The sequence below is a fragment of the Balaenoptera musculus genome, chromosome X (genome assembly GCF_009873245.2).
Source record: "Balaenoptera musculus isolate JJ_BM4_2016_0621 chromosome X, mBalMus1.pri.v3, whole genome shotgun sequence".
In the NCBI taxonomy this organism is placed as follows: domain Eukaryota; kingdom Metazoa; phylum Chordata; class Mammalia; order Artiodactyla; family Balaenopteridae; genus Balaenoptera; species Balaenoptera musculus.
Window position 1 is genome coordinate 45,281,298 of NC_045806.1, and position 27,515 is coordinate 45,308,812.

General features: G+C 45.7%; 1 protein-coding gene and 1 pseudogene across 2 annotated transcripts in view; one reads left to right on the plus strand and one right to left on the minus strand.

Annotated features, from left to right (window-relative positions):
• The window catches only part of IQSEC2 (IQ motif and Sec7 domain ArfGEF 2), a 76,174-nt gene extending 69,126 nt beyond the window's left edge, over positions 1-7,048 (minus strand). For both annotated transcript variants that reach the window (XM_036840481.1, XM_036840480.1), the window contains exon 1: positions 6,148-7,048. In XM_036840481.1, the coding sequence (XP_036696376.1) occupies positions 6,148-6,854 (707 nt within the window). In that variant the 5' untranslated portion in view covers positions 6,855-7,048. The remainder of the gene's footprint in view (positions 1-6,147) is intronic.
• Positions 7,049-8,333: 1,285 nt separating this feature from the next.
• LOC118888287 lies at positions 8,334-9,182 on the plus strand (annotated as a pseudogene).
• Positions 9,183-27,515: the final 18,333 nt, after the last annotated feature.

The window sequence follows — 27,515 nt, forward strand, 5'->3', positions numbered from 1 at the left end:
CACACTGTGCAGCCAAAACAAAAAACAGGCATCCTTGCGTGAGTGCTTTTCAACATGGATGCCTGGAGAGAGACCTGACACCACAAGGAAGTGAGGGTAACTAGCAAATGATCTTGCCCTAAATGACTTACCACAACAGAGGAATAAGTCATTTACTCATCATTCTTCCCCATGACAAGTGTTGATTCTTCTGCCAGGGAACATAGCAGAGAATGAGCTAGAGGGGCTGTGTCTTATTCTGACTCCAAGACACCGTGCCTAGCCCAGGGTCAGAGCCCAATAAAGATTTGATGGGTAAATAAGTAATTTCCCACTGGATGAGGCAGAGGGCACACAGGTCCTGTGCAGGCCTCTTTGCTCCTTTCAGGACAGAAGATCCCGCATTAAGGGAGAGGAACATGGTATGACATGGCCATGGCATGGGAGGGACAGGTAATGATGAGCAGATTGGCCTAAATGTCTCTGAAGTCTCATCTGACTCTGCTACCCTGACATCCTATGAACTGGGAGACTGGTGAGTGGGAGGAACACAGAGGGCAGAGGCCAAACAGCTCCAGGGAGCATGAGGAAAAAGCCACAGAGAAGCCAAGAGAACCCTGAAGTTGAGTCATCTCTCTCTACAGGAGTCCTGAAAGGAAGAACACCTTAGGCACCCCTGGCCATTAGTGCACCGGGACTTAATCTGACAATCATTTGTCTACTCAACATTTACTGAGCAGCTACTATGTGCTGTGCTATGTTTTTCCAAGCTTCTAGCTCCTTCAGTTACGCCCACAGCACCTAGCAGAGGGACTGACACAACGTGCACATGATATATGTGTATGAAATCTTAATCTGACGGAGCCCTCAAACTAGTAGAGATGACACAAGATGTAAACAAATAAAGGTATAAAAAGGGGCAAAGTGCTCATTTCAAGGGTCAGGGACAGACCTGTGCGCAAACACGGGAGAGGCAACAACAGTGGAATGCAGCCTGGGCACTGGATGGAACAGCCCGGGAGGAGGGAACAACATGAACCCAGAGGCTCTCAGGAGGCTGAGTGGGCTGACAATGGGGCACACGGGCCAGTCTGGCTGGAACTCGGTCTGTGTGAGGGGGACTGTAAAAAGATGAGAGGAGAAAGGTGAGATCCTAAAGGGCCCATGCATGGCAGGCAAAGCAGTCTGAACCTCCTCCTGCAGGCAGAGACAGCGGGAAACTGCTGGAGCCCCACACAAAGCTTGGTCTGGCTGTACCTCATCAGGGGCCCAAGGGAACAAGAGCAGGAGGGCATCGATTAGGAGACTGTGGTCAAAATCCAAGAGGCTATCAGGAGAGGGAGCTTGACTCAAGCAGTGGTCCCAGGAGCTCTGCTGGGGGAAGCCCAGAGCCACACCCAGAGCATCTTTGCCGTCTTCACACCTGCCTGCAGGAGGCATTGGTGGACCAAAGGCTCAGAAGCCAGATAGTTCTGGGCCTCATGCAGTTGTGTAACCTTGGGCAGGTCATCGCACCTCTCTGACCTCTCGTTTCCCTGTCTGAAAAAAGAGGATAATACCAATATCCACCTGGCATGGACTCTGTGCAAATGAGATAAGAAGTAGCATGGAATGGTGGGTGAGAACGTTGTGGACGGACTCTGGAGCCTGGCCACCTGGGCTCCTTCTAACTCCTTCTCAGTTCTACTACTTATTCACTGAGTGACCTTGGGGAAGTTATCCAACCTTTCTGGGCCTCGGTTTCCTCATCTGTGAAATGGACTTAATAACAGTATCTACATCAAAGGATTCATATGGCGATTGAATGAATTAATACACAGAAGGCACTTAGAACAAATAGTGCTTGGCACACAGTAAATGCAGGTTAAAAAAAGACGTTAGCTATTGTTACATAAAGCCACATAGGGTGGTGCCTGGCACATAGAAGGCTGAGGCTCACTCAGCACATGTGCGGCCCCTTCTCCATGCCCCAGGCCTCCCCTGTGCTCCCAGCAAACTCAGAGGCCACAGGAGGCAGAGGTGAGACAGATGAAAGAGTAGCAGAGGGCAAGCCTGGGTCCGGTCTTCCTCCCACCTCCCCCTCCGTCCGACACCCACTCTCTCCAAAGCTCCCTGCCCAGGTCTTTGACCAGTGGCCTGGCCTCCACTCCTCACTGCCCTTCCTACTCATTTTGTCCTAAGCACCGGCACTACAGTGGGTCAGGCTTGGTCCCCTGTGTCTTTGGCCAGGGAAGGGGGTGGGAGGGCTCTCAAGCCTCAAGCGCAGAGAGTCTGGTGTTTGCTCAGCCTGGGGGCCCCTCCTGCTCTGTGCACACAGCCAAGAAATGTTTGTGGATGACAACAGCCCCATTCTCGCCCCAGATCTGACTGAGAAGCAAGATTCCTCTAATTCTCATTCAATTCGACATTATCATTGCCTCCCACATGAGTATAATGCTCCCAACACAGTGGGGGGAGGGAGAGAAATGGTATTCCCTCCTGGGAAGAAGGAAAGACCCCCACCCCCCGCCCAGGAAAAGTGCCCAATACCCCAAAGGAGACAGACTTCCCCAAGGCCCCTCCCTGGGCTCCCTCCCTCCCTCCCAGTGCCCTCAGCCCCCGTGGGGAGCGCACTGACACTCCAGCGCACACACAAGACAACCCGGCAACTGTGCCTGGAGCCTAGACCACGCATTGCCCTGGCCGTTGAGAACACCAGGCCGGTCCTGCTGGTTGCTGTTCCCCAATGCAAGCCAGCCTGCTCGGGGTGGGGGGTGTTGCAGAGGATGAAGAGTTACCACCAAACCAGCTTCAGCCCACCACCGCCTACGGCAGAGCCGGAGCTGGGCCCAGGCAAAAATCGTAGGAAATGCAGCTCTCTTCAGCGTGGAGGACTCAGCAGTGGCCCCCAGCATGCCTGTAAATCATTCCAGGCGCCAGAACTGCAAGGGGGGCCAGGCCAAGATCAACAACGAAAACAGAGCTCTTCTCTAACCATGGGGAGTGGGGGTAACAATTCCAGGGAAAAAGACCTGAGCATTACAGAGACCAGCAGCTGCTAAAAAAACAAACAAGCAAGCAAAGACCTCATGTACAGAGGCCCAGTGGCCAGAAGGAGGTCGGGCCTCATCGTGCGCTATGCTGCACTAGAAAGGCCACACCCAGAGCACAGCAGAAGGCAGACTGGCATCCGGGAACCTGTCCAGAAGAGACAGTGCGGGAGGATGTGGGAATCCTGGGGGGATGACATAGGTGGGGGTGGACATGACAGCTGCTATCAACTGCGGTAGAGGGCAAGTTCACAGGCTCGGGAGTCTGTCTCACAGATAGTGTGACCTCTGGTGTGTTACTTCACTTCTCTGAGCCCTCGGTTTCTTCAGCTGTAAAACGTGGGTTGTGGTGACAGACGGACAGGGTCCCTGGGCAGAGAGGCCCTTCAACAAGCAGCAGCTGGGCCCAGGCCCCTCTCTCCCCTCTTCCTCCACCAGAGGGAGCCTGGGGACCAGGAGCGCCCAGCATGTACCAGCTCTACCTAGCCTCCCCCAATGCTGCAGCCTCTGCTGCTCAACACCCACCCTGCCTGCCCTGGCTTCCAGCGGCAGTCTCTCACCCACTCCTTACAAACCCAGAACAGGCCTGGCAGGGGAGTAGCTTGCAGCAGCTGTGGCGACAACAATGGTTAGTGCATCAATAGGCCCTCCTGACGCCTGGTCGAGAGAGAGGGAGGGAGAGCGGAAAGAAGGGAGACAAGGCCTTCTGCCCTCCCCCATCGACTCCCCCTCTCATCACTCATCCCAGAGCCATCTCCCCCTGCTCAAATCCTCCAGATACCTCAGGCTCTCCTGGCCTCTCCCAGTTGGTGACCTGGCCAGGTCCTGAGGCCAAGAGACTCCTTCAGGCTGGAAAGCTCCAGTGGAAAAATAACAGGCCTCGGAGACAGGTGGACTTGGGTTCTAGCCCCAGCTCTATTAGGAACTGGCAGTGTAATCTTGAGCACGTTCCCTTCATTTTTTTTGGAGCCTCACTTTCCCCATCTCTAAAACGGAGTTGCTAGTGCTCACTGCACAGGCCCTGTTGTGAGGACCGAAAGAGGTAATAATGGGTGTGCAAATATTTAATATATGGTCAGGAGAAATTCAAAGTACCCTCTAAATCCCCGTATTAATCCAGTAGGAAATGTGAAGCAAGGGAATCCAACAAACAGCCTGGAGGGTGCACAAAAAGAGGGAAAGACCGAGAGGCAGGCCTGTCCAGATGGCAGAAGCACAGAGCTCAAGAGCAAACAGGCTTGCAGCCAGCCAAGAGATTCAGACCCACGTCTACAGGATGGAGAATCTGAGAGGAATGGAATCCTAGAATTGGGGAAGACCCAGGTCATTTCATTGGGCTTTCCACCAGTTCAGGAATTATGCTTTCTCCAGCCCTCCCCGACCCCCTTGAGGCAGTCCACTGCATCACCAGACAGCCAGGTTGGAAAGTTCTTCCTGATTTATCCCAGAATTTCCCATTGCTCCTGGTTCTGCTCCCTGGAGCCACACATAATGAGGCTGCTTCCTCTGTCACAGGTTTGACTACTCTGGAAAAGTCTTCCGCAGCTAGGCTAAAGGACCACAATGCCCATACAGTCTCCCTCTGTCCCCACCCCATCATGGCCCTCTCCTGAAAAGGCCTTGCTTGGTCAGTCGACCTGGCCCCTCCCTCCAGTGTGGGGCCCCAAGCTGCACACAGTCAGTCCTCCTGGAATGGGCTCCCAGCAGCCCTGCCTGGGCAGAAGAGCCCATCTCCCTCTGGGGCAGCCCACACCAAACCTCAGCTGAGGGTGCACTGCAGTGAAGCCCAGCCGAGCCCTTGAGCTGCAGCTGCTGCTCCTGGGGCCCAGCCATCTCAACCCAGCACCCCAGCCTGCTGCCTCACCACGGGGGAGTTGCAGAGAGCTGTCTCCCGGCAGATTTCCTGAGGCAGAAGGCTTCCCCACCCCCAGCCCAGCCTCCAAGAGACACTCCACTGGTTGTGGCACATGGTAGGACCAGCTGAGCAGTGAGAGGAGGGGGAAAGCTGTCCATTCGCTAGAGGACTTCAGACTTGCTCTGTAGTGGTGGCTGGATTAGTCACAGAACCATCAAATCTAAGCTGGAGGGGCCCTTTAAAGAGCATTCAAGGCAGACCTTGCCTTTTAAAAAGATATGGGGGAACTGATGGCCTGAGAGAGGAAGGGACTCAGTCAAGGTCACAAAGCCAATCTGCAGCAGAGCTGGAAGGGGAACCTGGGTTTCCTAACTCCCAGGTCAGTATTCTTTCCAATCCCGCAGAAGAGAAATCAGGGAGCCTTTAGGGCAGCCCTGTGAGCCTGCACGCCCTTGACTCTCTTGGCCTGACATTTATCCCGACCAGCTCACCGTGGTATCTGCATGGAAGAAGTGGACCCAGCCCATGCCCCACCAACCCAATAGATGTTGCCAAGGTGTCCCAAATAGGCAGAAACACAGACCCCAGCACAGAAACTGGCACTGATCCAACAAGAGGGAAGATCTGTAGACTTCCCTTGCTGGTACGCTCTTTAATTGGGTGGTTTTTCCTTGAGGGTGGAGAGGGGGTGGTCTTTGAGGAACTAGCCAAGGGCCGGGCCTCCATCTTTGCTCCCCCGACCAGGATGTGCTGCAGTTCCCCTCAGAGGGATATCAACCTCCAGCAGCCATTCTGGTCCCCACCTGCCTCTCTGCGAAAGGATGGAGCTGAGGCCGCCAGAGGAGATCAGATCAGGCCTGTGCTCAGGACCCGCAGAGGAGACCGGGGCGGGGGGGTTTTCTTTCCCTTGGGGCTCTGATCTGACACCGTCGGAGACAATAAAAATCCCAACCGGCACATCCAAATAAAATAAATAAATGAAAAGCCATCCTCTGGCAAGGATATAGCGAGGGGGTGAAGAAGTGGAGGGGATGATGACTGCTCCAGGCCCTCACTGGCCACGGTTTTGAGAAAGAAGAGACGCCTGCACTCATCGGGCCAACCCACTCTGGGGTAGCTAGAGAAGGGGTGTCGGCTGCACGAGGGGGACCCGGCTTCTCCCGGCAGGTTGGGACTGGAGAGAAGGACATGGAATCAGGCACCGGCTTCTTACTTTACCAGCCATACAAGTTGGAGAGGGAACTAGCGGGGAAGAGCCAGGGAAGACAAACACGCGTTCCTTACTTTCTCTGGAGGGTTGTGGCCGGGCTGGTGCTGGTACTGGTACTGTGGCCGCCGCCGGCCCCGGGGCTGGAGCTCCTGGATGCGCCACGGCTCAGCTGGCCCCGCTCTCGCGGTGGACGGGGCCCCACGCCCACCGCCGCCGAATAGCCGGATTCCTTCTCGCGGCCCGGGTGCGCTGGCCCGGCCTCCCGCCCGCCACGCTCGCGACCCAGGGCTGGGTTCTCGTGGTGCAGGTGGCACTGGGCCACGTCGCGCTCGCGGGCAGAGTAACCAGCAGTGTCCTGGAGTGGGTAGGAGGCGTCCCGCTCCTTGTCCCGATACACAGCCTCCCGGTTCTGATAGGCGCCGTCCCGGTTCGGGTAGCCCACGTCCCGGGCCGCCTGGTGGAACTGACTCTCCCGCAGCTCGCGGTGGTGGAACTGGGTCTCGCGCAGGTTCTGGTACTGGCTCTCGCGGCTCGGGCTATCCCGCGCACCGTGGGGGTCCCGGTGCAGCTCCCCGCGGTGCAGCTGGCTCTCCTCTCTCAGGTCGCGGTTCTCCTGGGTGAGCTGGTCCAGCTGGCCCTCCAGCTCTTCGATGCGCCGCCGCTGGGTCTCCAGCAGCTGCTGCTGGCTCTCTATGATGTTGTTCAGCTCCAGCAGGTACTCCACTGCCCGGTTGGGGCTCTCGGATCCCGGGCCGCCCGGGGGACCCGACCCCGCCTCCATCCTGGCGGCCCAGGGACAGGGGAAGGGGCAGGAGAGCCCGGTCCCCGCTCGCTCACGGCGCCACCCTCCCCCGGGCCCAGCCGGGGGAGGGGGCCGGCGGGACGCGAGGGCGCGCACCGGGCTCGAGGGCCCGGGGGCCCGGGGGGGCCCGGGAGACAGCGCTGGGGCAGGCGGCACGGGGAGCAGGAGCTGAGGCTGCCGCTGCCGCTGCCGCCGCCGCCGCCGCCGCCACCGCCACCGCCACGGCTCTCGAGGACGCGGCCCACGGCGCTCCGCCCGCTGCGGAGTCACTGCGCAGCGCGGCCGCGCGGGACCGCCCCGGCCGCCGGCCCGCCCCCCGCCCCTGCCCCCACCCCGCGCGCCCGGCCCGCCCCCGAGCGTCCCACCTGCCACCGCCGCCCGCACCCGAAGCCGGACCCGCCCCAAGGCACCCGGGCCAGCCCCATCACATTCCACCGGTCCCAGAGTCTGCACTTAATGCAGCCTAAAGAAGCCCTCCATCCCAGTCCGTTCCAATGTCCCTTGGGTCCACCAGGCCCAAGATCCTCGTCTAAGACCTCCCAGAAAACTCCATCCCAGGCAGCTCCCAGGTCTGGGCATCACACAGACTCCCCATCCCCTGGGTCTGCCAATCCCAAGTGTCAGATTCCCCATCCCATCCAACCCCTGGACCTCCTACCTCAGGTGACCTCTCTCTAGCCCACAGCATGGGCAGTCCCAGGATCTCCCACTCCAACAAGCCCTGGGACACCCCATCACAGCCAGTCTTAGGATCAAAGCCCCATTCATTCATTCAACCCCCATTTTCTGCTCTCTTTTGGAAATGCTCACCTCCATTTACTCCATCACCTCCATCCAATGAAACTGTACCCATCTTTCAAGACTTATATGCCACCTTACTGAAGTCAGCCCTGATCTCCCCAGCCAGAATCGCTCGCTTCCTCCACACGTCTTTTGTGGCACTTGTGGGACAAGTGGAACTCTGCTTTATAGCGCATTCATTTTTGTTCTTGTGTCATGTCCTCTGCCAGACCAAGCTCCTTAAAGCCAGAAACATGTCTTCATTCATCTTTGTGAGCAGGTTGGGGTAGAAGAGAAAGCTTGAGTTTTACAGTCAGACAGAACTGGATTTAAATTTCATCTTCTCTCTGAACTTCCATTTCCCTGTCAATAACACCTACCTCACAGGAGTGGTCTTGGGAAACAGCATGCAAAAACATTTGTCACAGAAAAGACAACACAGAAAATGGAAGAAAATATTTGCAAATGATATATCTGAATATGTAAAGAACTCTTACAGCTCAACATCAAAAAAACAACCCATTTTTAATGGCCAAAGGACTTGAATAGATACTTCTCCAAAGATATACAAATGACCATTAACCACATGAAAAGATGCTCAACATCATTAGCCATCAGGGGAATGCAGATCAAAACCACAATGAGCTTTCCATTGTAACTTAAAGGGAAACTTTCACAATGTCCAGAGCCCTTGATATCCTGAGATGAAGGAGGAGGATGTCCTTAAATTCCTTGCAGCAGGAACCCACTTAGGTGGCACCAACCTTGACTTCAAATGGAACAGTATGTCTACAAAAGGCAAAGTGACGGTATCTACATCATAAATCTAAAGAGAAGCTTCTGCTGGTGACTCGTGCCACTGAAAACCCAGCTGATGTCAGTGTCATATCTTCCAGGAATACTGGCCAGCAAGCTGTGCTGAAGTTCGCTGCTGCCACCAGGGCCACTCCTACTGCTGGCCACTTCGCTCCTGGAATCTTCGTTAACAAGATCCAAGCAGCCTTCCGTGAGCCACAACTTCCAGTGGTCACTGATCCCACCGCTGACCACCAGCCTCTCACAGAGGTGTCTTATGTTAACCTGCCCACCATTACTCTGTGTGACACAGATTCTCCTCTGTGCCACGTGGACACTGCTACCCCATGCAACAACAAAGGAGCCCACTCAGTGGGTCTGATGTGGATGCTGGCCTGGGAAGTACCATGCATATGTGACACCATCTCCCATGAGCACCTACTGGAGGTCATGCTTGATCTCTGCTTCTACAGAGACCCTAAAGAGATCGAAAAGGATAAACAGGCCACTGCTGGAAAGGTGTGACCGTGGAAGAATTTCAGAGTGAATGGACTGCTCCAGCTCCTGAGTTTACTGCTACTCAACCTGAGGTCACAGGCTGGTCTGATAGTATGTTGGTGCCCTCTGTGACTATCCAGCAATTCTCTGCTGAAGATTGGAGCACTCAGCCCACCACTGAAGACTACTCCCAATGCTCAGGCCACTGAATGGGTAGGAACGACCACTGGGTAGTTTGAAGCTGTTCTTCCATAGGCTCTTAAACAGAAAATGGAAATAAAGTTGTTGAAAAATAAACATCAGTTTCTTAAAACACACACATACAGATACCACTTCACACCCACTATGATAGCTAAAACAAAAAGGACAGACAAGGAGAAGTACTGGTGAGCATGTGGAGCGATTGCTGGTGGGAATGTAAAATGGTTCAGTTGCTTTGGAAAACAGTTTGGAAGTTTCTCAAAATGTTAAACATAGGGTTACCATATGACCCAGGAATCCAATCCTAGGAATATACCCAAGGGCAATGAAAAATGTTTACACGAAAACTTATACATGAATGTTCATATCAGCATTATTCATAATAGCCAAAAAGTGGAAACAATTAAATGTTCATCTGTTGATGAATGGGTAAACAAAATGTGGTATATCTACACAGTGGAATATTGTTCAGCCATAAAAAGGAATGAAGTTCCAAAACATATAAACAGCCCATCCAACTCAATGTCAAAAAAGCAAAAAAATTTTTTAAATGGGCAGAAGACCTCAATAGACATTTTCCCAAAGAAGATGTACAGATGTCCAACAGGCACATGAACAGATGCTCAACATCCCTAATCATCAGAGAAATGCAAATCAAAACCACAATGAGATGTCACCTCACACCTGTCAGAATGGCTATCATCAAAAAGACCACAAATAACAAGTGTTGATGAGGATGTGAAGAAAAGGGAACCCTAGTACAATGTTGGTGGGAATGTAAATTGGTGCAGCCACTGTGGAAAACAGTATGGAGGTTCCTCAAAAAACTAAAAATAGAACTGCCATATGATCCAGCAATTCAACTCCTGGGTATATATCCAAAGAAAAGGAAAGCATTACTTCGAAAAGATATATGCACCCCAATGTTCGTAGCAGTATTACTTACAGTAGCTAAGATATGGAAGCAACCTAAGTGTCCTTCAACAGATGAATGGATAAAGAAGATGTGGTATATGTACAAGATGGAATACTACTCAGCCATAAAAAAGAGTGAAATTTTGCCATTTGCAACAATATGGATGGACTTGGAGGGTATCATGCTTAGTGAAATAAGTCAGACAGTGAAAGGCAAATACTGATGATATCATTTATATGTGGAATCTAAAAAATAGAACAAAGTAATGAATACAACAAAACCGAAACAGACTTACAGTTATAGAGAACAAATTAGTGGTTACCAGTGAGGAGAGGGAAGCGGGGAGGGGCAAGAGAGGGGTAGAGGATTAAGAGGTACAAACTACTATCTATAAAATAAATAAGCTACAGGGTATATTGTACAGCACAGGGAATATAGCCAATTTTTATAGTAACTATAAATGGAAAATAACCTTTAAAAATTGTGAATCACTGTATTGTACACCTGAAACTTATATAATATTGTAAATCAACTATACCTCAATTCTTAAGAAAGGAGTGAAGTACTGATACATGCTAAAACATGGATGAACCTTGAAAACATTATGCTAAATTATGCTAAAGGAGACACAAAAGTCCACATATTGCATGATTCCATTTATATAAAATTCCAGAATAGGCAAATCCATAGAGACAAAAAGTAGCGTAGTGGTTGTCAGGGGCGAGGGCATGGGTTGGGGAAAGAAGAGTGACTGCTATGGGGTTTTGGGGAGGGAGAATGAAAATTTTCTAAAATTAGATGGTGGTGATGGTTGCACAACCCTGTTAATTAAAAACCACTGAATTGTACATTTTAAAAGGGAGAATTTTACGGTATGTGAATTGTAACTCGATAAAGCTGCTTTTTAAAAACACTTTGCACAGAGTCTAGCATGTAACAGCAACTACAGTTGCTAATAACACATCTATGGTGCTTACCATGTGTCAGGCACTGTGCTAAGTACTTTACATGCACGAACTCAATTTGCATGACAATCCTATGAGGTAGATAATGTTATTACCTCCACCTTATGGATGAGGAAAGTGAAACCCAGAGGCTGAATGACTTGCCCAGGGTCACACAGAGGCATAGCCAGGATGCTCAGATGTTTCCTCCTCACTTCTCTGTATCTTTCCTTATACTCTGTACAAAATAGGTGCTCCATAAGTGTTAAATTAATATATCCATCAAATACTTCTATTCATCCAGCAAACATTTACAGAGCATTTATTATGTTCTAGGCAAACCTGCATTTCCATCCCTGTCCCTGCTTCTCTCATTCAGATTCTCTGCGAGGTAGGAGGCAGATGGGTACAAAGTTTCAGTCACAAAATATTTATTGAGTGTTTACTATGTGTCAAGCAGTATTATAGACACAGAGGATATACCAGTGAACAAAATAGACAACAGTTCCTAACCTCATAGAGCTGACATTCTACTGGGGGAGAGAGACAATAAAGAAATAGAATAGATAGAACATGTTGGATGGAGTACTGGGTTGAATAGTATCCCCTCAGACTTGATGTCCACCCTGTGAATGTGATCTTTTTTGGAAATTAGGGTCTTTGCAGATGTACTCAAGTTAAAGTGAAGTCATATTCTATTGACATGGGTCCCAATCTAATGACTGGTGTCCTTAAAAGAAGAGGGAAATTTGGACATAGACACACACACACACACAGGGAGAGAGAGAGAGGGAGAATACAATGTGAAATGGAGGCAGAGTTTGGAGTCTCCAAGCTAGGGAACACAAAGGATTGCTGGCAACCACCAGAAGCTAGGAAGAGGCAAGGAAGGATTCTTCCCTCTAGCCTTCATAGAGAGCATGGCCCAATTTCGGATTTCTAGCCCCCAGAACTGTGAGAGAATAAATGTCTGCTGTTTCAAGCCACCCGGTTTGTGGTACTTTGTTACGGCAGCCCTAGGAAACGAACCCAGATGGTGCTAGATGCTCTGGAGAAAAACAAAGCAGCAAAAGATGATGGAGAGCTCTGGGTGAATCAAACATAGCCTGTGCCCTAAGGGAGCTCCCAGTCTAGTCAGACTACAATCCTAAGTCACAAACAGGACTAACAAAATGGAATGTGCAAAGAACAAGAGTGGAGGCACCAGGACTAGGGTGCTGGGAGGTCTTTATGGTTGTGAAGGTATTTGAGCTGAGCTGAGGATTTCAACAGGTAGAAGTGGTAGAGCTGAGAAATACCTGTTGAAGGGAGCCACATGCCATGGCAGGAAAGGAACAGAGTTGGGAAAACTGTGTGTTTAGGGAACCACACGTAGTTTGAAGAGAGAAGGAGAAGTGCACGCGTGCGTGCGTGCAGTTGTAAGAGATAGAAGGAGATGGGAAGACATGGCTTGATTCCCCTTGGAGAAGACTCCAAACCAAACTAGAGCATCTGGACCTTCTGTTATAGGCAATGAAAAGTCATGGAAGGTTTTTGAGCAGGAGAGTAACATGCTAGGAGGGGAGGGGCTCCTGGACATGGACATTAAGTGTACCGAATATTACACACTACAAAGTGGGTTTTTATTGGTTCATTGTTGTCGTTCACCAGAGACTGTGGCACTACCTTCTTTTCCTGCCTGCTGCCTCCCAGAGTCGTTTCCCAGAAGCCTTGGTCCCCGGTGTGATTGTTGCAATTCCCCTTACCCCAGGGCCAGCTTTGCCAAGGAATGCAGAGCTAAAGCAGGAAAGAACCCTGAAAACCACATCTCACTGCTGCCAGTATCCAGTCAACAAGAACTCATCATGATGATGAGAGCCATGAAATATTTTCCTCAGATTTGAAGGCGGCATCTGTTCAAATTGGTTTTTCCTATTGGATTCTCACAGCTCTACCACAAGCAGATCGTCTCCTATACTGTTAGCTGCCAGACACAAGATGGGAAAATAAAATTTTTTTTTTAAATCATCAGTCTTTTCCCTCAAAGAGTTTACAGTCCAGAATATCCAACCTGAAGCTTAGAGTGCTTAGAGATGAACTCATTTTTCAGATGAGAACACTGAGGACCAGAGAGAAATGATTTGCACATAATTGCTGTGTGACCACTAGGCTATAACTCCTTACTTGGGCTATTTCCTGAGGTCTGGTATTCCCAAGAGTCTTAAGATTGAAGACTGTAAAGAGAAGAACGGTAAGAAAGTGACCATCTGTGAGGCACATAGAAGGAAAAAGGAACGGAAAAGGAAGGCTCATCCCTGTGGGGATCCCTAAAGAGACAGCGGTGCTTAAAACTGAGACAGCATTTTGCTAATTAATTAATTATCCTTCCAGCCCCTTTCCCCCTAGTGGGGGAAGGGGCAAGATGTATGTAAAGTACCTGTCAGCCTTTGAACAGTCTCACAGAAAGCAATCCTAATAGGCCAGTCTGGGTTTCGTTTAAGGAAAAATTTTCTCTCTGAAGATGATTTGTAAGCTCGAGTCTGTCAGAACATAAAACCACATAACCCAATGCATTTCCAATTTTGTCCTAGCTGCCATAAAACTTCGAGCCAAATTCAGAGTCCAATTATAATCCAGTTCATTTTAGGTACCTGGCAACATCTATTTGTGCTTCCTTTACATGGTCTCTGGTCTGTTTTCTTCCACATTTTTATCCCTAATTGTCTTTCTTTCATGTTGTAACTGATGAGTTGCCTAATATCCTCTTTAAAGTAGGTGGGATATAAATCTTACATAAACTAAACTATATTACAGATGCTAAGGGGATTTGAACCAGTGAAGAACATTTGAAGGAACAGATGATATTAGGCCTAGAGGAGAGCACGCTTATGAAGACATGATTCCTGGCTTCGAATATCCAATAAGCTGTCAGTGGGGGCAATGTAGTGGAATTATTCTGCTTAGCTCCAAAGGGCATAGCCAGAAGCAATGGGTGAAAATTACAGGGAGACTCCCAGAGGGAAGAAACATCTCATAGGCAAAGCCTAGTGAAGAGGGTGAGTTCACCATCAATGGAGGTCTTCAAATAGTGGCCAGACGGCCTCACTTGGAGGGTCTATTGCCTAGGGAATGTAAACACTGGATGGAGGGGTTAGATAAGATGATGTTAAAGGCCCTTTGCAGCCCTGATATATGAACACAGTTCTAGATGTAGACAAGAAGACTGGGGGGAGGGGGGGCAGGTGGGGAGAGGAGAGAGGAAAGAAAGAAACAAAGGTTCATGGAATTCTGAAACATTCTTCCCAAAAGCAGTGAACCCTAACTGCTCCTGAGAACCTTGTAAAAGGGAGAATGGTCCATAAACAGAACTCAAGTCTGCATTCCCCCAGTCCTATTCTATGTGACACCTATAAGGCAGGAGAAATGGAAGCATCCGCTCCACTGTTCCCACTGCCATCTAACCAGCTGGTATTCAAGGAAGAGCAGGGCAAGACAGTTAGAGCTAGAAGGGGCCTTAGGGATTTTGTAACCCCAATCTTTCATTTTAGAACCAAAGAGAAGGAGGGCCAGAGAGTGGAAGGAGCCTGTCTATCTGTCAGCCACTTCACCCGACCCTGTGCTGCTGAAGGGCAGAGACCGCTTTGTTTACCTTTCAATCCCCCAGCCCAGCCTGGCCCCAGGTCCTTGCACATGATGTGTGCACAGTAAGCAGTTGGAAAATCGAATTACCCAGAAGGGCTGGAACCAGGAATTAGGTCTTTGACCTCCAACCTATGATGATTTCCATGACCAAATTTCATCCAATTCAATTCCCCGGGCATTTATTTGGCATCTCTGTATGCCAGGCCTGGAGCTATAGCAAAAGATGAACAAGAGGCAGGTTGTGCCCTCAAGAAGCAAACAGCTCCTCCTGGGAGCTGGGTTCTTCCCCTCTCAGGCCCTGCACACCTGCTGTTCTTTTGGCATAGAAAGCTCTTTTCTGCTGCCTTTGCCTACTTACCGCTTATTCATTCTTCAGATCTCAGTTCAAATGTCAGTTCATCAGCAGCACCTTCTCTCACTCCCAGATGAGGCAGATCCCTCTGATATATGCTTTTGGTGAGTCCTCCTTCCTTGAACTTAGCAAGTGTGTAATTACACATTGATTTGTGTGGTTCTTTGTTTGCTTCCCTCCTACCTCCCTCACTAGACTATTAGCTCTACAAGGGCAGATATTCCATCTGTTTTGCCCACCACTGTACCACGAGTCTGGCAAAAAGCCTGGGACATGGTAGGTAAGCAGTAAGCAATCCATGTTTGTTGAGCGCATGAATCAACAATCTAATGGGGTATATAGATAGATAAATTACAACTACAATTTGATGTGATGACAGCTATAAGGTAATACAGTAATCAATTCTTTATTTATTTATTTTTAAAATATTTATTATTTGGCTGCACCGGGTCTTATTTGCAGCATGCGGGATCTAGTTCCTTGACCAGAGATCAAACCTGGGCCCCCTGCATTGGGAGCACGGAGTCTTAACCACTGGACCACCAGGGAAGTCCCACAAATCAATTCTTTAGGAAGGAGAAAGCCAGGTCCTGTATCAATGGAGCTGGCCTTGTGGAATGTATATACTGCCAGGAAGTCAAAGCATGCAAGCATAGCACAGGGAGATCAGCTCAGTGCTTTGTGAAGACCTAGAGGGGTGGGATAGGGAGGGTGGGAGGGAGACTCAAGAGGGAGGGGATATGGTGATATATGTACACGTATAGCTGATTCACTTTGTTGTACAGCAGAAACTAACACAATGTAAAGCAATTATACTCCAATAAAGATATATTTTTTAAAAAAAGCATGCAAGCAGCAAAGCCTTGTGAATGTTCCTGTTGTGTTCAGACAAGCCAACACTATGTGCCAGCATCTCCTATATCCCCAGTCCCCAGAGAAGCAGGGTAGTTCTGCCACAGTGAGACAGACTAGGCAACTGACTGCCGGTTGGGGTTTGGGCACAATTGGCAAAGTCAGACCATGTGGGACTGGCAAGGCCAAAAGGAAGCTCCTGGAATTCAAGGTCCACAAATCTTTCTGTTCCTCAGTGTTCTCTACAAGAGAAAGACTGAAAGGATTGGTTGGTCCTGGAATGAGGGGACACTTCCGTACCTTTTTTTTTTGGAGGGGGGGTGGTTAGACCTACTCCCAGGCATAAGAGAGTGTTGCCCTCTAGTGGTAATAATAATGGTAATGATAACAATAATGATAGTGATAATAACAAGTAGGGGATGTGGGCCTTGCTAGGGTGACCAACTATCCCAGTTTGCCCAGGATTGTTTCAGCGCTGAAGTTCTGCTTCCCAGGGAACCTCTGAGTCCCAGGCAAAATGGTACAGTTGGTCATCTAATCCCTTGATGGTGTTCAACACACTCTGGATGGATACACATGATCTCATTAGATGGCTCATAACACCCCCCACCAAGGCCAGGAATCAGGATTCAGGCTCCACAAATCTGTAGAGCTTTAGAGATTCTGTTTATTTTCCAGATGAAGAAAGACAGCCCAAGAGAAAGGAAGTAACTTCCTTTTTCAACATCACATTACAAAATGGCAGAACCAAGATCAGCATCTAGGTGTCCAGACCCACAACTCCGTGCTTTTGGCCTCTGCCTGGCATGCCCTCACCTACATTATCAGTTTGCCTCTGTCCCACATCCTCCAGGAAGACTTCTGTAAATTACCCCTTAATTCTTTCAGAAAGCTTCCCCCTCTGAAAGCCTGAAACACTCATTTGGCACTTAGCATGTGCTATAAGTACTGGTTTTTGTTTTTAATCCTTTAAATGTATAACTAGAAAAAAGGAAAGCTCCTCAGCTCCCCACCCCCAACCCCCGGCCATACTGGAGAGGAGAGCAGCCTCTGGGTAGAAGAGTCTCACGGGTGCCCATAGTTTGTCCAGGGCCCTGAGGAAAGGGCATTTGGCGTTGCAGAGCAAGGAAAGAAGCAGAGAAAGCCTTTTGCAATCACCAGGTGGGATAGATTTGAGAGCCAAGAGTTGAACAGAGGTGAGAAGGCGTCCCTGCAGCCTCAAAAGGAAAGAAGAGAGTGAGAGCCTTCCTCGCCCTAGTGATACTATCAGGGAATGGGCCCTAGTTTTCTTGTTACCAGAATTGCAGTGTCCTTCTCTGCTCCCCTGGTCCCTGACAAGGACCCCCCAACTCGGCTCTTGCCTCTCCTCTCCACTGAGACAAATTTGCAAACTCCCACATCTCTGTGGAAACGGCAGAGAGCAGGAGAGAAGAAAAAAGGAGAAAAATCCACCCACATGCCAACAAACTGGAAAAAAAATAACCCAGGCCTTGTCTCACTCAGCTGTTGGCTTGCTGCTCCCTCCCACTGTGGCGGCTGCTCCTGCCTCCTGCACAGGGACCTGGCTCTGTGCAGTCTCCCTTCCCACCCTGAGCTGGCTTTTGTCAATCCCCCTCCCTCCGCCCCAGCTATGGGGAGAGAGGGTCTTGGAGCCCAGGGTAGAAGAGCTGGAAGGGAGGACTGACAGAGCCACCAAATGCTTGTGGCCAACTACAAACTCAGTTCCCATCACTGTCCTTCCAAACCATACAGGGGACCCTCTTCTCATCCCAGAGAAAGAAGTCAAGGAGCTCTCCCTCACCAGGCAACTTTTTCCACAGATGCTGTCCCCTTCCCCCCGCCAACCCGTTCCTTCTGCTGCCTCTCTCTACCATTTCATTTCTACACTCTGTTTGCAGTCTAACTCCCTCTACTCCAATCTTTTCATGTCCTACCCTTTCTTCACCTCTGCCCCAGTTCTGGGAACCATATATTTTTAAAAAATGGAATGTGCTGATAGGAAAGGAGAGCTCTGGAAATCATCACTATTAGGAACTATTGAGGAAAACAGAGATGTTTAGCCTGCAGGAGAGATGTTATGGGCTCAGAGAATTATGGAAAGATGGAACCACAAGGAGCTTTTTGGATAACCTTGTCCAACCCTTCATTTTCTAGGTGAGGTGACTGAGGCCCAGAGATGGAAGAAGACCTGGACTGTCATGAAGAAGAAAGGACAACTTTGGTCTGTGGGCCTCCAGGAAACCGAAGGAGAACCAGTGGGTGAAAGATATGAGAAAGTAGATTTAAATGACAGTTTTGTTTCTTCCTTCCAAATCCTTATTCCTGTTATTTCATTTCCTTCCCTTACTGTGCAGGATCTCCAATTCAATGCTGAACAAAAGGGGTGACAATGGGCATCCCTGTCTTGTTACTTATCTTAAAGGGAAAAGTTTCAATGTTTAACCATTATATATGTTTGCTGTAGGATTTTGGAGGATGCTTTTTTTCGGTTTAAGGAAGTTCCCTCTTATACCTAATATGCTTAGAACTTTTTTTGTCACTAACAGGTGTTAAATTTTATCAGAACCTTCTCAGCATCTTTCGTAATGATCATAAGTTTTTTTTTCTCTCTTCTAATCTGTTTATATGGTCAAGAATGCAGTGCTTAGCTCAAGAGAAAGATGAAATTTCTAACACAGAAAACCATCCAAAGAGCCATCGGCTGCCTTATGGATCAAAGTAGTCAGCTCCAAGTCACTGGAAATGTTCAAACAGAAGTGCAGCCATTCAATAAATATTTAGGTGCCAGACTCTGCTCTAGATGCTGACAGTTTGGCGATGAAGAGGGTCCCAGCTCTCCTGGTGGTCACATTTTAGAGAAAGGATGACAGATACAAACAACCAACAAATACAGGAACAGGATCATTTCGGAAAGTAAAATGCTTTGAAAACAAATGAAAATAATGTGCAAATGTAGTGTGACTGGGTGGGGCTGGGGAACAAGATTAAATAGAATAGTCAGGAAAGGTCTCTGGGCAGATTTGGGATATATTTTTACCTGAACAGCACTATCAATCAACTTGATCACATTGTCACTTACAGACTACAAGATTAAATAGAGTAGTCAGGGAAGGTCTCTCCGAGGAGGTGACAGTTGAAGTGAGATTGAATGACAAGAAGGCAATCATTTCAGGAAGATCCAGAGGCATGGCATCCCAGACAGGGTGAAACACAAGGGCAAAAGCCCTAGAGTGGGAATGAGCTTGGTGTATTCAAGGGATTTCAGGAAGAAGTCTGACTAAAGAGAGCAAAAGGGGAGACTGGTACTAAATGAGGCAGGAGAGAAATTCTGGAGCAAGCCTGTGTAGGACCATGTCAGCCATGGGAAGGTGTTTATTCCAAGTACCATGACAAGCCATTAGATGGTTTTGAGCTGGGATTGACATGTCTATGATCATTCTGTCTGATGTGTGGAGAATGGATTATAGTGGGGGCAAAACTGGAAACAGGTAGACCAGTTAGGAGGCTAACGATGAGACCAGTTAGGAGGTCTAAGCAAGAGACCACGATAGCTTGGGCTAGGATAGTGATGATGGAGAAAGATAAGTGGAAAGATTTTGGATCTGTTTTTACCTATTTTTAACAGCACTATCAATCAACTTGATCTCACTGGCACTTATAGACTACTCTTTCCAACAACAGCAGAATGTACATTCTTCTCAAGCTTGCAATGAATGCTCACCAAGATAGTCCATATTCTGGGCCATAAAACACATCTTAACAAATTTAAAAGAATAGAAATCATACAAAGTATGCTCTCAGACCACAATGGAATTAAACTAGAAATCAGTAACAGGAAAATTTCCAGGAAATCCCCAAATGTTTAGAAATTAAACAATATATTTCTAAATAACATATAGGTCAAAGAAGAAGTCTCAAGAGAAATTTTTAAATATTTTGAGTTAAATGAAAATGAAAAATACAATTTATGAAAATTTTGGGGATTGTGGAAAATCCCAAACAATCTACCCCCCCCCCAAAAAAAACCCTTCTGGAACTAATGAGGGTGTATATAGATAGCAAGGGTACAGAATACAAGGTCAATACACAAACATTAATTCCTTTCCTATATGTCAGTAGTAAAAATTAGAATTTGAAATTTTAAGAAAACGGTACTACTTACAATAGCTGCAAAACAATGAAATAGGTATAAATATAATAAAATATATACAGTATCTGAATGTGGAAAACTACAAAACACTAATGAAAGGAATCAAAGAAGATCTAAATAAATGGAGAGATATTCCATGTTCATGGATAGGAAGTCTCAATATTTTTAAAATATCAGTTCTTCCCAACTTGATCTATAGATTCAACATAATTTTGGTCAAAACCCTGCTAAACTATTTCATAGATATAGACAAAGTGATTCTAAAGTTCGTATGGAAAAGCAAAAGACCTAGTGCAACCAAAACAATACTGAAGAAGAACAAAGTTGGAGGATTGACACTACCCAATTTCAAGATAGCTACAGTACCAGAAGCTACAGTACACAAGACAGTGGAATGGAATAAATTTTAAGGTAGAGCTAAAAAAATTGTTGATGGAGGTATGGGGTGAAGAAAAGAAAGGAATCAAGAAGGACAAGATGGGAGGAAGATTGGGTTAGATATCTTTAAAAGTTTCTTCCAAACTTTGTTTTAATAAAAAGCTGTAAGGTCTATGATTCCTTGACCTGATCCACATATTTCTCCTAACCCACTACAGTTATACTTGGGGCTGGGGTCTCCCTAGTTATTGACCCCATACCTCCAAGCTCAGCTTGCCCCCCCCCACACACTCCCTTTTCCTCTTCCGTGGAGGGTATGCTGGGGACTCTGCAAGTAAGAGCCAATGAGCAAGGTGAATGCTGCAACTAGTCTTTTTATTTATTTATTTATTTTTGGCTGCGTTGGGTCTTGTTGCTACGTGTGGGCTTTCTCTAGTTGCGGTGAGGGGGGGCTACTCTTTGTTGCGGTGGCGGGGTTTTCATTGCGGTGGCTTCTCTTGTTGCAGAGCACGGGTTCTAGGCACGCAAGCTTCAGTAGTTGTGGCTCACGGGCTCTAGAGTGCAGGCTCAGTAGTTGTGGCGCACGGGCTTAGTTGCTCCGTGGCATGTGGGATCTTCCCGGACCAGGGCTCGAACCCTTGTCTCCCACATTGGCAGGCGGATTCTTAACCACTGCGCCACCAGAGAAGTCCTGCATCTAGTCTTGATTCTAAGAGGCTTCAAGCTCTGTGGTCAAAGTCCGATTACCCTATAATTAATGTGTTAATGAAGCATGAGGGAGAAGGTGGGGAAGAGAAAGAGGAAGAAAAGGAGAATGAGGGAAAGAGAAAAGGGGAAGTTGAAGAAGAGATGGGAGGGGAAGGAAAAGAGAAAGAATAAATGGTCTGTTGGCAGAAAGGGGAGAGAGGAGCAGGCCATTACGGCACACAGGAGGCCCCTGTGGCAGAATGCACCCAGCCATGCTAGCCTCAGTCCATGTCCTCCGCAATAGCCCCTTCTTATTTGTGGCGCTAAGAGAGCAGAGAGACTTATATGGAGAAGTAGGTCTTTGTAGTGACTGCATGTGGTCAGAGTGGGCGGGGTGGGGGGGATGAAAATAAATGGATGGATTTAAAGCAGTGGTGTTTAACTTTTTTGTTGAGTCGCAGGCCTGTGTAAGAATATAATGAAAGCTATGGCTTGTACACTCTCCCTAGAAAAATGCTAATACACACAATCATACCAAATTTTGCCTGCAATTCAGCATGTTCGTGGATCCTTTGAAACCTTCCAGGGTCCATGAACCCTTGATAGAATTCTGAACAATAGAATATTTAGGAGGTAAAAATCAGCATGATTAGTGAATGGATTTCATGTGGTAGTTAACAGAGTGAGTCAGAGAGGAAGTCTGGATTTATGACTGAGGTGGCTGGATGGATGATGGAGCAATTCACTGACACAGAGTAAAGAGTAGAACCAGGAGAGTGTGGTGTCACAGAAACCAAGGGCAAATCATCTTCCAAAATGGAAGGAATGGTTAACATGCCAAATAGTACACAAAACAAAGTCTGAAAACCAACCACTAATTTAGCAACAAGATCACTGGGAGTCTTGTAGAGAACATGGAGTGGTGGGGGTGGATGGCAAATTACAACGGGCTAAGAAGGAAGGAGTGGAAGGCAAAAGCAATGGGTTAAGAGGTGATCAGAGGAAAAAAAGATAAAAATGAAAACAGTGAACAGGAAGTATGGACAGGAGTGCAAATACTGTTCTCAAGCTGTTCGCCCATGACAGTGATAGAGATACACTGCAGAAGCTAGAGAATGATGAGGCGCGCTGAGGCAGTGTTGTTGTTATCTTTTTGTGTGTGTGTGGTGAGAACATTTAAGTTCTATTCTCTTAGCCAATTTCAATTATACAATACAGTGTTATCAACTCTAGTCATCATGTTATACATTAGATCCTCAGACCCTCATCATATAGCTGAAAGTTTCTACCCTTTTACCAACCTCTCCCCATTCACCCCCCACCCCCCAGCCTTTGGTAACCACTTTTCTACTGTCTGTTTCTATGAGTTTAACTTTTTTTTTAAAGATTCCACATGTAAGTGATACCATGCAATATTTGTCTTTCTCTGTATGGCGTATTTCACTTAACATAATGCCCTCAAGGTCCATCCATGTTGTCACAAATGGCAGGATTTCCTTCTTTCTCATGGCTGAATAATATTCCTGTGTGCGTGTGTGTGTGTGTGTGTGTGTGTGTGTGTGTGTGTGTGTGTGTATCACATTTTTTTCATTCATTGATGGACCCTTAGGTTGTCTCCATATCCTGGCTATTATGAATAATGCTGCAGTGAACATGGGAGTGCAGATATCTCTTTGAGATCCTGTTCTCATTTCCTTTAGATATATACCCAGATGTGGAATTGCTGGATCACAGAGTAGTTAATTTTTTGAGGAAGCTACACACTGTTTTCCATAGTGGCTGCCCAATTTACAGTCCCACCAACAGTGCAAAAGGGTTCCCTTTTCTCCATATCTTCGCTGACATTTGTTATCACTTGTCTTTTTGATGATAGCCATTCTAACAGGTGTGAAGTTATATCTCACTGTGGTTTTGATGTGCTTTTCCTGATGATTAGTGATGCTGAGCACCTTTCATGTACCTGTTGACCATTTGTATGTCTTCTTTGGGAAAATGTCTATTCAGCTCCTCTGCCCATTTTGTTTGGGTTTTTTGCTATTGAGTTGCGTGAGTTCTTTATGTATTTTAAATATTAACCCTTATCAGATATATGATTTGCAAATATTTTCTCCCATTCTGTAGGCTGCCTTTTCACTCTGTTGATGGTTTCCTTTGCTGTGCAGAAGTTTTTAGTTCCACTTGCTTATTTTTGCTTTTGTTGCCTTTGCTTTTGGTATCAGATCCAAAAAAATCATTGCCAAGACCAACATCAAGGAGCTTACCCCCTGTGTTTTCTTCTAGGAGTTTTATGGTTTCAGGTCTAATATTCAAGTTGTTAATCCATTTTTAGTTGATTCTTGTGTATGTTGTAAGATAGGGGTCCAGTTTCATTCTTTTGCATGTGTCTATCCTGTTTTGTCAGCACCATATACTGAAGAGACTACCCTTTCCCCCTTGTGTATTCTTGGCTCCTTTGTCACAAATTAATTGACCAATATATGCATGGGTTTATTTCTGTGCTCTCTGTTCTCTTCCATTGATCAATGTGTCTGTTTTCATGCCAATAACATACTGTTTTTCTTCCAGTTTAATTGAGATATAATTGACATACAGCACTGTATAAGTTAAAGGTGTACAACATAATGACTGAACTTTTAGGGTCTAATAGCATGCTGTTTTGATTACTATAACTTTGTAATATAGTTTGCAATTAGAAAGTGTGATGCTTCTAGCTTTGTCCTTCTTTCTCAAGATTGCTTTGGCTATTTGGGGTCTTTTGTGGTTCCAACAAATTTTAGGATTGTTTGTTTTGTCTCTGTGAAAAAAAGATTTATTGGAATTTTGATGAGGATTGCATTGAATCTGTACATTGCTTTGGGTAGTATGACCTTTTTAAAAATATTAATTCTTCCAATCTATAAGCATGGAGGATCTTTCCATTTTTTATGTGTCTTCTATTTCTTTCATCAATGTCTTATAGTTTTCAAGGTACAGATCTTTCATTTCCTTGGTTAAATTTATTCCTAGGTATTTTATTCTTTTTGATGCAATTGTAAATGGAATTGTTTTCTTAATTTCTCTTTCTGGTACTTCATTGTTGGTGTATAGAAATGCAGCCGACTTTTGTACATTGATTTTGTATCCTGAGACTTTACTGAATTTGTTGATTAGTTCTAACAGTTTGTTTATTTGTTTGTTTGTTTCTTTTTGTGGAGTCTTCAGGGTTTTCTATACATGATATCATGTCATCTGCAAATAGAGGCAGTTTTACTTCTTCCTTTCCAATATGGATGCCTTTTATTTCTTTTTCCTGCCTAATTTCTCTGGCTACAACTTCTAGTACTATGTTGAATAAAAGTGGTGAAAGTGGGCATCCTTGTCTTGTTCCTGATCCTAGAGGAAAAGCTTTCAGCTTTTCATCATTGAGTATAATGTTATCTGTGAGCTTGCCATATATGACCTTTATTATGTTGAGTACATTCTCGCTACACCCAGTTTGTTGAAAGTTTTTATTTATGAATGGATGTTGAATTTTGTCAAATGCTTTTTCTGCATCTATTAGGATGATCACATGATTTATATCCTTCATTTTGTTAATGTGGTGTATCACATTGATTGGTTTCTAGATGTTTAACCATCCTTGCATCCCTGGAATAAATCCCACTCAATCATGTTGTATTATCCTTTTAATGTGGTGTTGAATTCAGGATATTGACCTATAATTTTCTTTTCTTCTAGTGCCCTTATCTGGTTTTGGTATCAGGGTAATGCTGGCCTCAAAAAATGAGATTGGAAGTGTTTCCTCCTATTTTTTGGAAGAGTTTGAGAAGGATTGGCATTTATTCTTCTTTAAATGTTTGGTAGAATTCACCAGTGAAGCCATCTGGCCTGGGGCTTTTCTTTGTTGGAAGGTTTTTGATTACTGATTCAATCCCCTTATTGGTAATTTTTTCTATTTCTTCATGATTCAGTCTTGGTAAGTTGTATGTTTCTAGGAATTTATCCATTTCTTCTAGGTTGCCCAATTTGTTGGAATGTAATTGTTCATGGTAGTCTATTATGATCCTATGCGTGTCTGTGGTATTAGTAGTAATAACTCCTCTTTCATTTCTAATTTTATTTATTTGGGTCTTCTCTCTCTTTTTCTTGGTAAAAGTCTAGCTAAAGTTTTGTCTATTTTGTTTATCTTTAAAAAAATGGCTCTTAGTTTCATTGATCTTTTCTATTTTCTTTTTTGTTTCTATTTCATTTATTTCCACTCTGATCTTTATTTCCTTCCTTCTACTAACTTCGGACTTAGTTTGTTCTTCTTTTTCTAGTTCCTTGAGGTGTAAAGTTAGATTTTTTAATTTAAGATCTTCTTTCTTAATGTAAATGTTTATCATTATGAACTTCCTTCTTAGAACTGCTGCATCCCTTAAGTTATAGTATGCTGTATTTCCATTTTATTTGTCTCAAGATATTTATTTCTCTTTTAATTCCTTCTTTGAGTCATCGGTTGTTCAGTAGCATGTTGTTTAATCTCCATATATTTGTGAATTTTCCAGTTTTCTTCTTGTAATTGATTTCTAGTTTCATACTATTGTGATTGGAAAAGATGCTTGATATGATTTCAGTCATCTTAAATTTATTAAGACTTTTCTGTGGCCTAACATATGACCTATCCTGGAAAATGTTCTACGTGCACTTGAGAAGAATGTGTACTCCAATTCTGTTGGATAGAATGTTCTTGTGTTGTTGTTGTTGTTCTTCTTAAAAAAAAACAGCTTTATTGGGATATAATTACATAGCATAAAATTCACCTGCTTTAATTATACAATTCAATTAATTTTAGCATATTTACAGAATTGTACTACTATCACCACAGTCCACTTTTCAAACATTTCTATCTCCCCAGAAAGATCCCTTGTGCTCATTTATAGTGACTCCCCATCTCCACCCCCAGCCCCAGGCAACCACTAATCTACTTTCTGTTTCTATAGATTTGCAACTTTTGGAAATTTCATATAAATTGACTCATAATATGTGGGGTTTTGGGTGTGTCTGGCTTCTTTCATTAAGCAAAATGTTTTTAAGATTCACACCTGGAGTAGCATGTATCAGTACTCTATTGCTTTTTATTGCCAAATGGTATGGATATATCACATTTTATTCATGCATGCACCAGTTGGTAAACATTTGGGTTGTTTACACCTTTTGGTTATTATAAATAATGCTATGAACATCCAAGTACAATTTTTAATGCAGATATATGTTTTCATTTCTCTTAGGTAGATACCTAGGAGTAGAGTTTCTGGGTCACATGGTAAATTTATGTTTAATTTTTTTAAGAAATGGAGGCAAGTATTTTTAAAATAGAGGTAAAGGACTTCCCTGGTGGTTCAGTGGTTGGGAATCTGCCTGCCAATGCAGGGGACACGTGTTCGAGCCCTGGTCCAGGAAGATTCCACATGCAGCGGAGCAACTGAGCCCATGCACCACAACTACTGAGCCTGCACTCTAGAGCCCACGAGTCACAACTACTGAAGCCCGCGCACCTAGAGCCTGTGCTCTGCAACAGGAGAGGCCACCGCAATGAGAGGCCCATGCACCGCAATGAAGAGTAGCCCCCGCTCACCACAACTAGAGAGAGCCCACACACAGCAACAAAGACCCAACATAGCCAAATAAATAAATAAATTTATTTAAAAAATAATAATAAAATAAATGAATAAAGGTAAAATGCACCAAACAGAAAAGTAACCATTTTAAAGTATACAGTTCAGTGAAAATACATAGGTAGTGTTGTGCAACTATCACTTTTATCTAGTTACACAATATTTTCATCACCCCCAAATGGAAACCCTGTGCCCATTAGCCAGTCACTCCCCATTCCCCCTTTGTGCCCAGCCCCTGGAAACAAACAATCCACTGTCTATAAGAATTTACCTTTTCTGGACATTTCATGTAAGTGGAATCATACAATATGTGGTCTATTGTGTTTGGCTTCTTTCATTTAACATAATTTTTCAAGGTTCATCCACATTGTAGCATGTATCAGTACTTCATTCCTTTTTATGGCTAAATAATATTCCATCATATGGGTATATCACCATTTTGTTTATCCATTCATCAGTTGATGAACATCTGGGTTGTTTCCACCTTTCAGCTATTGTGAATAGTACTGTTATGAACATTCATGTACAAATATTTGTTTGAATACCTTTTTTCAATTTTTCTGGGTATATACCTAAGAGTGGAATTGCTGGGTCATGTGGAAATTCTATGTTTATCTTTTAGAAAAAGTGCCAAACTGATTTCCACAGTGGCTACACTATTTTACATTACCATCAGCAATGTACAAAAGTTCCAATTTCTCTAAATCCTTGCCAGCACTTATTTTCCTTTATTTTATTAGAGCCATCCTAGTGGGTGTGAAGTGGTATCTCATTGTGGTTTTGATTTGCATTTCCCTGATGATTGATATTGTGCATTTTTTCCCATGAGC